The 13,815-nt window shown below is 41.9% G+C and overlaps 1 protein-coding gene across 2 annotated transcripts in view; it reads left to right on the top strand.

Annotated features, from left to right (window-relative positions):
* Window positions 1–3,936, top strand: part of PPDPFL (pancreatic progenitor cell differentiation and proliferation factor like) — a 153,174-nt gene extending 149,238 nt beyond the window's left edge. For both annotated transcript variants that reach the window (XM_067017269.1, XM_067017268.1), the window contains exons 4-6: window positions 2,409–2,503; window positions 3,634–3,711; window positions 3,814–3,936. In XM_067017269.1, the coding sequence (XP_066873370.1) occupies window positions 2,449–2,503; window positions 3,634–3,711; window positions 3,814–3,908 (228 nt within the window). In that variant the 5' untranslated portion in view covers window positions 2,409–2,448 and the 3' untranslated portion in view covers window positions 3,909–3,936. The remainder of the gene's footprint in view (window positions 1–2,408; window positions 2,504–3,633; window positions 3,712–3,813) is intronic.
* Window positions 3,937–13,815: the final 9,879 nt, after the last annotated feature.

Consider the following 13,815-nt stretch of genomic DNA (forward strand, 5'->3'; position numbering starts at 1 on the left):
AAAGACCTCATTTTAATACTGAGCTATCAAAAAACGACGTGACTCAGAAAACAATTGGGTAAAAATTAGTCTCGTTACGTCATGCTTATGGTGTGGAAATCTGAGCCCTGTTATAGCATTTTAATTATTAGCCAAGGATGTAATTCTCATTACCCTGCACAGGAGGAATAATACATTGGTTTTATCAGATTTTCAGAACACGAACTACTGTATGTGTCAGGTTTTGTACTGGGTGTTGCTCAAGGGAAAATGAATAGGGTACTTCCTGTCTTTGAGAAAATCGTATTCCAACAAATAACTCAATAAAATGTGAGTGGTGTCACAATAGAAAGTTAGAAAACCTAGGGTCAGGTGGGTAAAACCTTGGTGCCACCAGCCAGGAGAGGGGTGCGGCGTAGTGGCCAGGGGTGGTGCAGAGCTGGTGAGGAAAATGAGAGTTCCCTCCCGCTCAAAAGGAACACACGAACCCACAATATAAACTTTATGAAGAAATCTAATGGCAAGAAACTCAGCCAACAGATCAACAACCGTGACAGAAAGTACATCTGTAAAACTAGGAAAAAACATAACTCAGCTAAAGGGTGCTTATAAGTTATTTCTAAACTGCAACAGAACAGCTAGTTGAAAACAAAGACGTGTAAGGAGATAGCTTCCGATTACTTACAAAAAAGCTGGTGCTGCAATATTAATATTAGACCAATGAGAATCTAGGGCAAAAGTAAACCCTTATTGCAGATAAAGGAAGGTGAAAGCCAAGATATCCACTGATAAGCTATGACCTCATGATGCTGTGCACACCTTCCCACACAGCTGCAAAATACAGGAGGCCAAAATGGACAGAATCAGAAACGGGGAGGGCAGGAGGTAACACATTGCTAAGTGTACAGATGATTTGCTGAACGTAGTTAAGTAACACAATCAAATAGACACAAAATCATGACTGTGCAGTAAATGAAGAATATTCGCTCTTATTAATACACACAAAGCCACTTCCAAAAATTATTTCAAAGAATGAATAAAAAGTTAACATTCTCTCGACAATATAGTGGATTTAGGAATCATCGATTAAAAGAAAATTTAGAAAATTTATATGTTTGGAAAAGAAAAGCATCCCTAGATAATTCAAATATTCAAGAAATGTCATAACGGCAGTTACAAAATATCTTGAAATAAATAGGAAGAAGAATAATCATACAGTAAGTAAAAGGAAGAAGAATAAAAGCAAGACACAAAAGAATAAAATATAAAACCAAAGAACAAAAGAGAGGTAGTTCTTTGAAAGAACTTAATAGAGAAACCACTAGAAAACGAATCAAGACAAAAAGTGAAAAGGCGGAAGTAAATTATACTGGCAACAGGAAGAAGCCATAACCAGGTGAAGTAGGTATTTGAAAAAAGCCGCGATGGCAAACTCAGAGGAGTGGTTTGAACAAATGTGGACCTAGCTGACTCGAGTAATTTTGTCAAGGTCGCCAAAATTGATTTAAACGGGTCAAACCAACAGCCACCAAAGAAGCCGAAACAGCAGTTGACAGCATCCTCATGTCAGCGTCAAGGGAGGCACAGCCTGACCCCTCGGGAAACTGAGTCTGTGAAATGGCAAAACAGGTCAAATAAGGCCCATCACGAAAGCAGAACCGAAAGCCAGCTTTCGTACGAACCGACAGCATCGGCAGGGCGTCATCGAGTGACTCGTTTCTCCATCTGCCCCGATCCTTCTCGCTGGAGTCTCTCGCCCGCTGTCCAGCGGGGCCACGGAGAAGGTCCTCCCGGTAAGGGCCCCCCGGCTCCCCTGAGCGCCTCCCTGTCGTCCGAGACCCTGTGCCGCGGCCCTGCGTCCTGGGGTCTGTGACGGTGTCCGGTCCCCCGCCCAGCCCGGCGGGGTGCTGTCCCCAGGGGGGGTACTACCCACGCCGCCCCCGTCAGAGCAGCAGAGCCGAGCCCCGGCCGTGCAGAGACGGGGGCAGCGCCACGTCGGGGCCCAGTCCTGCCGGGCGGCGGGTCTGTCCCGGATCTCGGCCGAGCGGCCCTTCCACGGCGGGCCTTTTCTGAAGAAGCTTTCGAACCACGTTTACCGTAAAGAAAGGCTGGAGGAGGCAGGCGGGCGAGTGAGCGTCTCAGCTGTGTTCACACTTCTTCTCTGAGCTTTGGGGTTCCAGGTGGAGCAAGCTGTAGGCCTTGTTATGGTACCTGGTTCTGTATTTGTTTCTTGTCTTTGCAAAGGAGTTGCATTTGGGGTTCATTGCACTGTATTTGATTGCAATTTTGTGTAAACTCTTGAATTCTCTTTATGAGATTTATTACACACACACACACACACACACACACACACACACACACACACACACAATACTCATGGGAAAAGGAAAAGGAAATCTCAGCATTTCGTCCCTGCCCCTGTTTTGCAGGCTGCTGGCCACCACCTCACTGGCTCCTGCTGAGGGGACAATGGCATCGGTGCCTTCTATTGGATGCCTTCTGGCCCCAAACCAGTATTATCGAAGTAAGTTGTACCAGCACCGGAGGGTAGCCCCAGAGAATATGATCTGAGGTGATGTTTGTGGGATATTATGAACCTACGTATCATGTCCTGCTCAGAACTTACGGGAGAAGAATGACAATTATTTATGACAGTGAAGAAAACAGGAAGGGACCTCATCAGAGACCAGTCCGAATCAAAATGGTCAAGCCATTAAAGCTTTGCTTTAACTGTGTTATGTTACATCCGTGAAACCACTGACACATAAATCAGTGAAAATAAGCTTATATTTCATAATTATGTTTTAATTTCATGTACCTTGCATTTAATAGGATATGTTAAAAACTGAAAATCTCACATACATGAAATATTCATTTCTTACAAAAGAGGAGTCACATAACTCTCCCTCAAAGATTCTCTCATTTCCGTTTTCTGCTGTGGATAATAGGTCAGCTTCTACCTGGCCAGTTTTATCTTTAATTATCTATCCATCTGTGATTATTTATAGCTAAATAGAAAATTGTAGCTTCTTAAAGAAACTTCAGAAATTTCATAAAATGAAACAATCATTTCAGAACCAAATTATCATTTAAGGGATGTATGCCAGCATGTAGAAAACTCTTATTTCAAGGGTTGTTTGTAGATAAGAGGTGGACACATTTATTGATTTATTCTTTTCACGGACAATAAATTTACATCGTCAGAAATTATTTTTATAGCATGATCTTTTAGAAGACTTACTGGTTTAAAATACAAGTGTGATATGACAAATAAAATGTATATACCGTACAAGTTAGTGTATATAATATACAAGAACTATTCCTAATATAGTACAGTAATATTCATTCTTCATTTTGTGCTTCCTAAGATTTTGATTTTGATAACATTTATAAACTATTTTAAATTCTACATTTAATCTGTGGAGAGAGAGAGTTGCCCACCATGGAAAGAAATGTACTTTATTAATACAAATGTAATACGCATTATTCTGGAAGACTTTTAATAGGCTGATAATTGATTCCGATTTTCAATTCATGAATTCATGATCAGGATTAAATCATTTCAAACCATGCTACTTGAGCGTTTATATATAAAAATGTGTGTTTGTTGGCTCGTTGTTTACTTGCTTGTTTATTATCATCTGTTTCCTACAGAAGCCAGTGTTTCTTCCGGCACCTCTTTAAGTGGCTCCGATTCTGCTCACTTCGTGGATGATGACACACCCCAGCAAGGTATGTCATTCCTTTCTTATCAGCATCTCCCGCATTATCTCCCTTTGCGTTTCATCTCTCAAATGTGTTCCATACGGGAGTAATGTGAATTTTATTTGATAGGGTTACCTGAAGTGGCGGAATCCACCTGGTGGTTTAAATCCTTTCTCCAGTCTGAAGAAGCAGAGAAGGCCAGTCTGCTTCTGGGTAAGTTTTAGCCTTTTCTGATAAGGATATTTCCTTTTCAGAATAGAACAATACATGTCATAATTATCATGATAACCAATAAGGATAAAACCTTGTCTCCTGGAAGGTAGGGAAGGCTTTGATAGGAAGCGTACTTGAGGGTAAAGATAGGGAAACAGTTTCTCCCTCCTTCTAGTTAAGCATCAGTCAGATCAGAGCACGCTTTCGAATTCTATCGCTAGAGAAAAACTGAAAACTCATATGCCAATTATTATCATGGTTCAGTGGGGGTGGATCAGGAATCAGAGGCAAGGTTCTAAATTTGTTTTTCCAATACCCACGGGAACAAATAACAATTATCTACTCCAATAAAAGGAATCACATCCCCTTGGGGAAATGGCTGACCCCAGGACAGGTAAGAAACAGTAAGAGACAAGCCTGGACTATTTCATGATGCCAGAAAGATAGAAATGCCCCCGAGATGACCCGGGGGTAGGGGGGGGGATGCGTCAAAATGACACAGAGACGAACTGGGTAAATCTGGGACTATTTAGCAGTAAAATAATGATAATAATAGACACTTGCTTGTAGAATAAAATAAAGTCCATTAATCTATTTAGATATAAAAGAATACGTGAATGAACAAATACATGAGAGAGGGAAAAGCTCTTTCTTGCAGCGGAATTCCAATTTATAAACGTAGAAGCAATGATGGAGAATCGTTCTATGACAAACACACCAACAACAGTTGTTCCAGGCAAGAATTACCCCAGGGCTCTAAAATAAATGGACACAAATGTGAGAAACAAGATATCACAGGCTCTCAGAGTATCTCCCCATGAAGTACCTAAGAATCACAAAGGGGAAAAAGAGTAACTTTCTAATGGAAAAATCTGTCAGAGGAGCTTCAACAAAAGCAAACAGAAAACAGTGAGCTAGTTGCTGGCTCTCCTAGACAATCCTGCTAGGTCCGCTGGTCTGGACTGGCCTCTGTCTGGGAGCCAATTACCGGCCAGAAGATGGAATTTGTGCGTTTGTACACAACACGTTTTGAACTGGATCATACTGAATAGCACAGTTGTTATTCGAATGGTTTTTAAAAACTGACTGTGTCGTTTTTGACCCACTTTACTAATGACTAGCTACTAATTGGGAGAAAAAAAGAGTAAATAACAATGCAGTCCATAGATTCTAATGTTAAAACCTCAGTGTTTCGATACATTTTCCACAGAATCAACTGAAGACGATACTTTGTAAAATCAAAGTAAGGCCAGTTGTTGAAAAGATGTATTCTTTACTCTATCAAGTATAGTGCTTTGAATTATTTAGGTAAGTGTTTATTTTTCTGGTTCACCTCAATTGTAAAGACAACTTACAAAGAAGCATTTCTCAGCTAATCACCTTTGACTTGCAATTCAGTGGGCATTGTTGTAACAGCTGACTCTTCTAGGACTGTTCTTTGTAATTCTATGTAACAGCTAATGGGTGATTCTGACAAGCCAGAAGACCACCCGTGCAGGCCCTGCCCCTGTGAACCGCACCCTTCAGCACCCAAGCTATTCCCAATGACTCTTCTCCTCTACAAGAAGATGACAGCTCCAGCTCCCTGCTGGACGGCTCACTTAGGAAACGAGATCACTGCAGCCACCCCGATGGCTAAAGGTCAGGCATTCTCCTCCACGGCGAGACCGTTCCTGCTACCAGCATCAGCTGTGCAGGGAATACTGGAAAAGCCTCTGAAAACACGTGCCCTCCCAACGCAATGGTTTGTGCAGAGTAACTTTCTCATTACCCACATATTCTTTTTCAAAAATTTTTAAACATTAACAGTTGTGTTTAAATTTTCAAAAAAAATTGAGTTAAGTGCCCTTTCCATCTGTTGATTGATTTATTACACCTTAAAACTGAAGCATTGATGCCTAACATAAGGGCTTTTAAGCGCATTGGATTCATGTAAAAAAGAGTTGCAAAAATTGTATTTTTAATCATGGACATTGGAAATAGAAAACATACCCATAAGTACATTACCTGTTAAATACATTACTGTACGTAACTGGTTATCGTGTCGACTTTAAAACTCATGATTTTAAATTATATTTAACAATGTGGAAAATCATGAAGATACAAAGTTGGATGAAAAAAGCTTGATAATCTCTATACGGTGTGATTTTACTTGTATTTAGAAAGTATGTATGCTTAAGAATAGTTTGGAAGGAAATAGATCAAAATGGTAACAATGGCTATTTCTGGAAATGGGATTTGGGGTGATTTTCATTTTCTTCTCATATGTTTTCCGTATCTTTTCTCATTTTCTAATATGAGCAGGTTTTTGTGTACAATTAGAAGGCAATACATGTTATTACATAGAGGAGACCTGGAATGCGTTTTCTGAGTGTGACTCTTCCTCACATTGGGCAGAGTATCCCCTACTTTCCTCAGTATTGGGTAGACAGGGCCAAAGGAGTTTCAGCTGAAAAATTCCTGATACTTCTTGCAAATAGTTTTCAACGTAAGATGCCAGGCTTAGGAATTAGGGGTGCTAAGTTCCCTCAGAGGTTGACCTCCCTACAGGCTCAAGGGGCTGATGTCACACTAAACACCCGTAGGGAACATGTGACTGTTGGTGAAGCCGTCTTTGTGCCCAACCACAGGACCACGCAGCCACGGCAGGACCAGCGTCCTCAGTGGTGGGCACCAGTCTTTACCGCTCCTTCCAGACGGGACGTGCGTTCCTTCTACGTCACGTTCCTCCATCAATTTGCTGTCAACCAAGGGACTCGGCATCCCTTTGGTCCAAGAGCATATCGTTGTTGACATGTTACTGCTCTTCTGCTGGCTACTTGCCTTTACACTTTTTAGATATTTGTAGAGGCCGATTAAACCTTTGGACTATATATCTCATCTGGCTTTAGTCGAAAATCAGATTTCGGTGAGTGAAGACTGAATTTTTCCAAAGTGAGAGAAAGATATGGTGAAACAAAGTGGTAAATTGTGGGAGGTTTTGTTTTATGATTATTAACAAATTCATTTTTTCTTAATCACTTGATATATGTGTGAACAGATGGCTTGATTAGTGTATTTGATGAATTTCCCAAAATAGGTTATCAAGTTGGTGTTTACTCAGAAAGATACTATTTGTTAAATTACATTTTTGCCTATGTGTCTGTAGTATTTTGAATGTGTCAAAAGTATTGCTTTTATATTTGTTTAGACTAGTGTTACTGTTACTGAAAGTTATTACTGTTTAAAATAGTTGAATTTTACATAAGATTTTAAATCAAACATTCTATCATGAGCATATATAGTTATCAAGTATTTTCGAGTGGTTAACACACCTACATACATATATATGTGAGGATATATAGATGCCAGATAGACAGATAGATATCAATAGACAGATATGAATCCTGAAAAAATATAAGGGATCTTTCCAAAAAATAATGTTAAAGTGAACTCTTATATAATGATTAAAAAATTGAAAAGATTGCTTTTGCTCTTCCAGAGTTTCTGCAAAATTAGTGTGATAGAAATAGAGAGAATAAAATGTCTTCTAGGTAAATTCTAGTTAATTGCTTCTAAAGTAATTTTCCCACAGTTCAGACACTTTGGGGCTGTCTTTAAAAAGTACCTCAGATGTAAGTCTCAGCATAACTGTTGTTTGAGTTAAAATATCTCCTGCCTGTCTTTGCTGCCTATTGTAGAAGTTAGGGTTGTAGGAAATAAAATAGCAGAATTCCATGGGCTATTAGAGGGTGAGGATAAATAATCGTTCATGTTGAGCAGGGTAGAGCTAAACTTCTAACTCGCGGAAATTCGAGAAATGGAAAGAGTCGTAATCAATGCCCCACCCTCACCCCAGTGACGTCCTCTAAGGCCTGCCACCACGTCCCAGCCCGCACACGCAGCGAATTACCGTCGAGAGCTTCCCTTACGTCCAATCTGACACCAGGTCCTTTCGGTCTTATTTGGTATGTTTCCAAGATCTATCTACTTATTGCCTTTCCCACCATCACGACCTGAAGCCAAACTCTCATCGTTTCTCCCGAGGGCACTGCCGTGGCGTCCTAAGTGGTCCACGTACGTACGCGCCCTTTCGAAATCTCTCCAGTGGGGAGCCATCTACAGATGAGTCACAAAATCATCTTCACAAAACACAAATCTGCTAATTCTCCCCCGTGAACACGCACACAGACACACTCACATGTCCCCAGCATTCGACGATTCTATTACACTCAGGATAAAGTCACAACTCACGAATCCGCGCACGTTCTAGCCACGCAGACCTCCACCAGCACCCCCAGTGCCCCGTGGTCCAGCCACATCAGTCACCCTTCTGTCCTACCTGGGCACCATCTCCCTTCCTGCGCTGGGGCGCCCACAGCCTCCACTCTGCTCTCTTAATTCATGTCTACTCATCCTTTAAAGCTTAGCTCAAAAGCCTCTTCCTCAGAGAAACCTTCTCCCATCTACTTAACTAAATTAGGTTTTCCATTATAGGCTCTGATCGCCCGTGTTTATCTCCCTTCCCAGACCTCACCGCCGTTATAGTTTTACATGCGTCTAGTTATTTCTTTTCTCCATGGCACTATATGTCTTCCCCGCTGTACCATAAACTACCCGAGGACAAGGGTCACATCTGCTCTACCCGACGTTTTATCCCCAGCTTCTGACATAACAATGAATATTTGTCAGATGACTGACACTGCTTCTTTAGCTAGAGCACCCCTTTTCCCAAGAAGCATCACATGTCAGCAGAGAAGAGTAAACACTAAAGCAATACAGAAAATCGTTTCCCCATGGCGGTAAGTGCTGTAAAGGAGGTAAAACGAGGCATTTTGTTGAAGAGTGACTGGGACAGGACGGAGGTGGAGGCCGGGCTGCTTTGATTGGTGTAGCTGGGAAAGGACACGCGGAGAAGGTGTGAGCGAGGCGGAAGCGGCCGGCTTTGTGAAAAGTACTCCAGGTGGAAACCAGGTGCGACGTGCCACGCTCTCCATGGTGTGCCCAGTCCCCTGTGACACTGTGATCAGGGGACAGCTGCTTTGGAGGAGCTTGGTATTTTCCATGTGGAGGTCAAATTGCCCCCAGTGTTTGTTTCCAACCAAACTCAGGATGAGAAATGGTGGGGCTTGGAGTTTATGTGCTTCCTTCTTGAAGAAATCCGTGATCGATGAGTGAATTGTCCAAAAGCACACTGTGTAGCAGCAGCCTGACGTAAGGTCACCCGACGCCCTGCCCCGCGAGGTTCTTCACTCCCAGAAATAGTTTTCTTCCCACCTCTCATACCAGATGAATACATAAATTGCTATTATTTAAGGTTTTTTTCTAGTTTCTCTTCCAAACATAGTCTTAGAACTATTTTGTATCAAAGAACTAGAAAAAGAGAGTGCTACACAATTCCTCTCCTTCCTCAGTAGATTAGAAAGAATGTTTTTCAGTTTTGCTGTCTGAAAATGTTGTTCTTGTTACAGTATAACTATTTGGTTCTCAAAAGGTTGGGGGGGGGGAGGTATGATGTGTTGCTAATACAGATAGTGCTTCAGACTACTTTTATTCAGCCTTTAAATACACTTCAAATAAATTCCTTATAACAAATATGTATTTCATTTATTCAGAAAAAAATGATCTGTATTATTTGTTATATAGTTTTATGTAGAAGCGGTGGAATGCAGAAGTTTTGCTTCATCATTTTAAAATCAGATATATTAAAACTTATTTGCCTCCAGGTTGTAAGGACAAAATATATTAAATCCTTTGTGCTATAGTAATTATTTGATTACGAGACAACTGGAGTGTGAGGTTCATAAATATTTTATCCTTTTTTCATGCTCAGTGGAGGTTTTTGAATTAATAAATGAATGTTTACGAGAGCTATGATTTGTATGTCAACTCACTGCAAAGGTTAGGATTTTGAAATTCCTTTGCAAGGAAGAGTGACAAACATTCTATTTTCAAATAAACTACCTTTGAAAATATTTGTGCAGTGGTACAAAGCTCTTCGAGGGAGCTATCCACCTTCAGATTTCGAGCTAAATTGCACCGTGAAAAGAAAAGACAGCGGAAGGCCACCAAGTAGAATGACCACGTTACTTTGTCCCTTGTCGCCCCGGATGGATTCCGACACCCGTCCATCTTGTGGCACTGCTGATGCTGCTTAGCATCCTGGAAGGGGGCCCTGGGGCCCCTGGTGCACCGAGCACCCTTCCTCGGAGCTGCCTCAGGTTCGGGGCGGTCCCTGAGGAGGGAGCACATCTGAGTGTGTCTGACGGTGAATCTAAGAGCCGAAAGGGACCTGAATTCTGGACCCCATGGGGGTCGGATCCCAAACTGAAGGCAAAGTAGACTCCATTCAGGGCTGCGCTGTCAGACCGGAAGGCAAATCTGGGCACCTATGGGGCTGAATCAAGTTTTCTCAAGCATATTTTAAACGTTAATTGCAGCTCAAGTATTTTCCTTTTGAAACCACCTTTTAACGCTATTCCATACTCGTCCTCCTTTTGAGAGTCTAGAAAATATCAAATTTCAAAATTCTAGAAAATATTACATTTCAGTATGTAGAAAACATTAAATTTAATATTGTAGAAAATATTAAATTTCAATGTATCATCTCTCTCCTGCTGATTATTATATTTAGTTATTTACAGTGCTGTGAAGCACTGTGTTGCTTCAAATGGCAATGACAACTTCTCTGATGCTGAATAATTAAAAGGACAGGTGACAGAGAGAAAGCCTGGGCATACATTACAAAAGTATAAAAACTTCATAAGACGCTTGGTTATCTCCTGAAAAGGAAGCAATTTATTTTAGCAAAGCTGCAGCCCTGCAATTCTCAAAATTTGGTATGTCTAAGAATCGTGAGGGGAGTTCGATAAAATGCAGATACCAGGGCCCCGTCTCCAGAAATCCGAAGTCAAGGGTCCTGAGCTGAGGCCTGGAGATTTACTCTTTGCTGAGGGCTCCTGGCCGCTTGTATCTGATATGAGGAGTAGTGTTTTATTAGATTGGCGTAAACTGCAACCGTCCCTCTCCCCAAACTCAGGAAACAAGCTACTATGTTTAGCTGTTGTGGTCGTTTTAGTGTGAAGGACTCAATGGCCTTGGAGAGCATGCGGGTGATTCTGGAAACAAGATCGTGTAACATGGAGAAGTTATTTCATATGAGAAGGGTTGGGAGTTGAACACGCATAACCAGTCGACTTCAGCCTTTGGAAGGAGAGCTGGAGTTTGGAAGGACTTTCCACTTGGGGAGAGAGTTTTCTTCTACATCCTCAAATGGCAACGATTACCCGAAACTCCTGATTTTAAATTAAACTTCACTTCTTGCTTTTCAGTCCCTAATTCACCCACGACCTATGTTAGAGATAAATGCAATTTAAAAGGAGGATAATTTTTCTCAATGTATCTCCACTGCACGCCTGTCATATAAATTGCTCGTTATGCTTCTTTGATAATATTTTTTTGTTTGTTTTCTGTGATTCTGTGACAGCACTACAGCTGACAAAATAAGTATCAGAAAACTCATCTCTAAAATCACTTACTTTTCAACACTTGCGGTACTTGAATGAAATCGTTGTATATTTCTCTGTAATGGGATGGGTGTTGATTGCTGCCTGCAAAAGTGGGGTGGGTCACGGATTTTCTAGGCTGTTTGGCTGCGCTACGGAGATTATTGTCAAACCTTCCATCTGGCCGGCAGACCCCTTTCCTGGTCTTCTGACCTGATCGAGCAGATTCTCCTGGGGCCTTTGGTTTATTGGTTTCTCGCCATTGGTGTTTCCTGGCTGCTGTTCGCACCAGTATTCAGTTTAGGACATACCAGGGAAAAATAAAACCAAGGCAACTCACCTCTGTGTCCTTCCGTGCACCTGAGGACCCCAGCCATCCCTCTCTTAGAGACTTCTGGTGCTTTTTCAATATGCAATGTCAGGGATTTTCGTTTTACTTAATGGGAGGAACACATCTATTCCATCAGAAGTCTTTCTCTCTGTACTTTTGTCTCCAGAAATATTCTACTTTTGCTTTTTATGTCTCCATATGAAGTTTGCAAATCGTGCCTTTTCCCCCTTATTTTTTCCAAAATGTTGCTGCTCTTCCATTGTGACTGCATGACTTTCAAGATTAACTTAGGGAGAACATTCATTCCTGTTGAATTAATTATTTCCCCCAAGATTCAGTGCGCTTTTCCACCGCTCAAGGCTTCATTTGCATCTCACCTTTGTCTCAAAATTTTCCTCACGTTGACCTGCATTTTGCGGGTTGCTTGTGTTCCTAGATGCTTTATAATGTGTTTCCTTCCATCTTCTCCTCTAAATGCTTGTGTTCACTGTGTTGCAGACGAATGATTTCTGTATATTAATTTTCTATCTACAGGTAGGTTATGAATTCTCTCGTCACTTATAATAGTATTTCAGGTGATTCTTTAAATTAACAATAAACAGTCATATAATCTGCAAATAAATTATTATTTTACCTTCTACCTTCTGGTTTTTGTATGCCATTTTTTCCTCATGTCCCATTGTGTTGGCTGCTATATCCAGAGCAGGGCCAAATAACACGACCTTTACAGCTGAACTGCACAAGCTGGGGAGAGGATCTTTCACACCGTGTCCTTGAAAACACACTGACTTGCAACCCAAGAACCCTAGGAGTGGCGATCGGGAAGCTTGTTGGGCCTGTGACGGAAGTAGGCCAAATGCTTTCTCACTGGGAGGGGAAAAAGCAAGAGATAAGATAGTCTTTCAGGAAAGCATGTCTGTATTTAATTGCTTTTTTTTTTTTAGGTAAGAAGTGGATTTATTTAGAGAGAAACACACTCCACAGTGTGTGAGCCATCTCAGAAGGTGAGAAAGGCCTAATTGCTTTTTTTTTTTTTTTTTCCGGTATGCGGGCCTCTCACTGTTGTGGCCTCTCCCGTTGCGGAGCACAGGCTCCGGACGCACAGGCCTAGCGGCCATGGCTCACGGGCTTAGTTGCTCCGCAGCATGTGGGATCTTCCCGGACCAGGGCACGAACCCGTGTCCCCTGCATCGGCAGGCGGATTCTCAACCACTGCGCCACCAGGGAAGCCCCTAATTGCTTTTTTAAAAGAAAGATGGATGCTGATGGTTTAAGTGCATTTCAGAATCCATGGAGTTAATTTTAATCCATAAGCATATGACTCAGTTCATTTAATTATAAAATTGATCTATAATTTTCTTCTCTTGTGATATCATTTTGGAGTCTTAATGTTGGCCTTCCGTCTTGTAAAGAATTTGCAATATTCCTTCTTTTTCTAACTTCTGGAAAAGGTTAAAAGTGTTGGCATGATCTTTTCCCTAACGATTTGGTGTAATTATCCAGGAAAACCACCAGAAAGTACAGCTTTTCAGAAACCGCGTGAGGTTGCTAGGGGGCAGCTCTCAGAACAGTTTCTGCACGTCTCTCCTCATTTCATCATCCTTAGCCAGTTCATACAGGTCATCACATTTCTGTGCAGACAATTGATCAAAATAATCTCTTGGACTTCTTTTTTTTAAAATTAATTTACTTTTGGCTGCGTTGGGTCTTCGTTGCTGCGCACGGGCTTTCTCTAGTTGCGGCGAGCAGGGGCTACTCTTTGTTGCGGTGCGCGGGCTTCTCACTGTGGTGGCTTCTCTTGTTGCGGAGCACAGGCTCTAGGAGTGTGGGCTTCAGTAGTTGTGGCTTGCGGGCTCTAGAGCGCGGGCTCAGCAGTCGTGGCGCACGGGCTTAGTTGCTCCACGGCACATGGGATCTTCCTGGACCGGGGCTCAAACCCGGGTCCCCTGCACTGGCGGGCGGGCTCTCAACCTCTGCGCCTCCAGGGAAGCCCTCTTGGAATTCTTTTAATTTACAGGTTGTCGTGCTCTCTCCGTCATAATACGTCTTATTTTTAAGTATTTTATCCTTGTTTTCTTCACTCGATGGTAGATATTTGTATAT

Source organism: Kogia breviceps, chromosome 17 (genome assembly GCF_026419965.1).
Source record: "Kogia breviceps isolate mKogBre1 chromosome 17, mKogBre1 haplotype 1, whole genome shotgun sequence".
NCBI lineage: Eukaryota > Metazoa > Chordata > Mammalia > Artiodactyla > Physeteridae > Kogia > Kogia breviceps.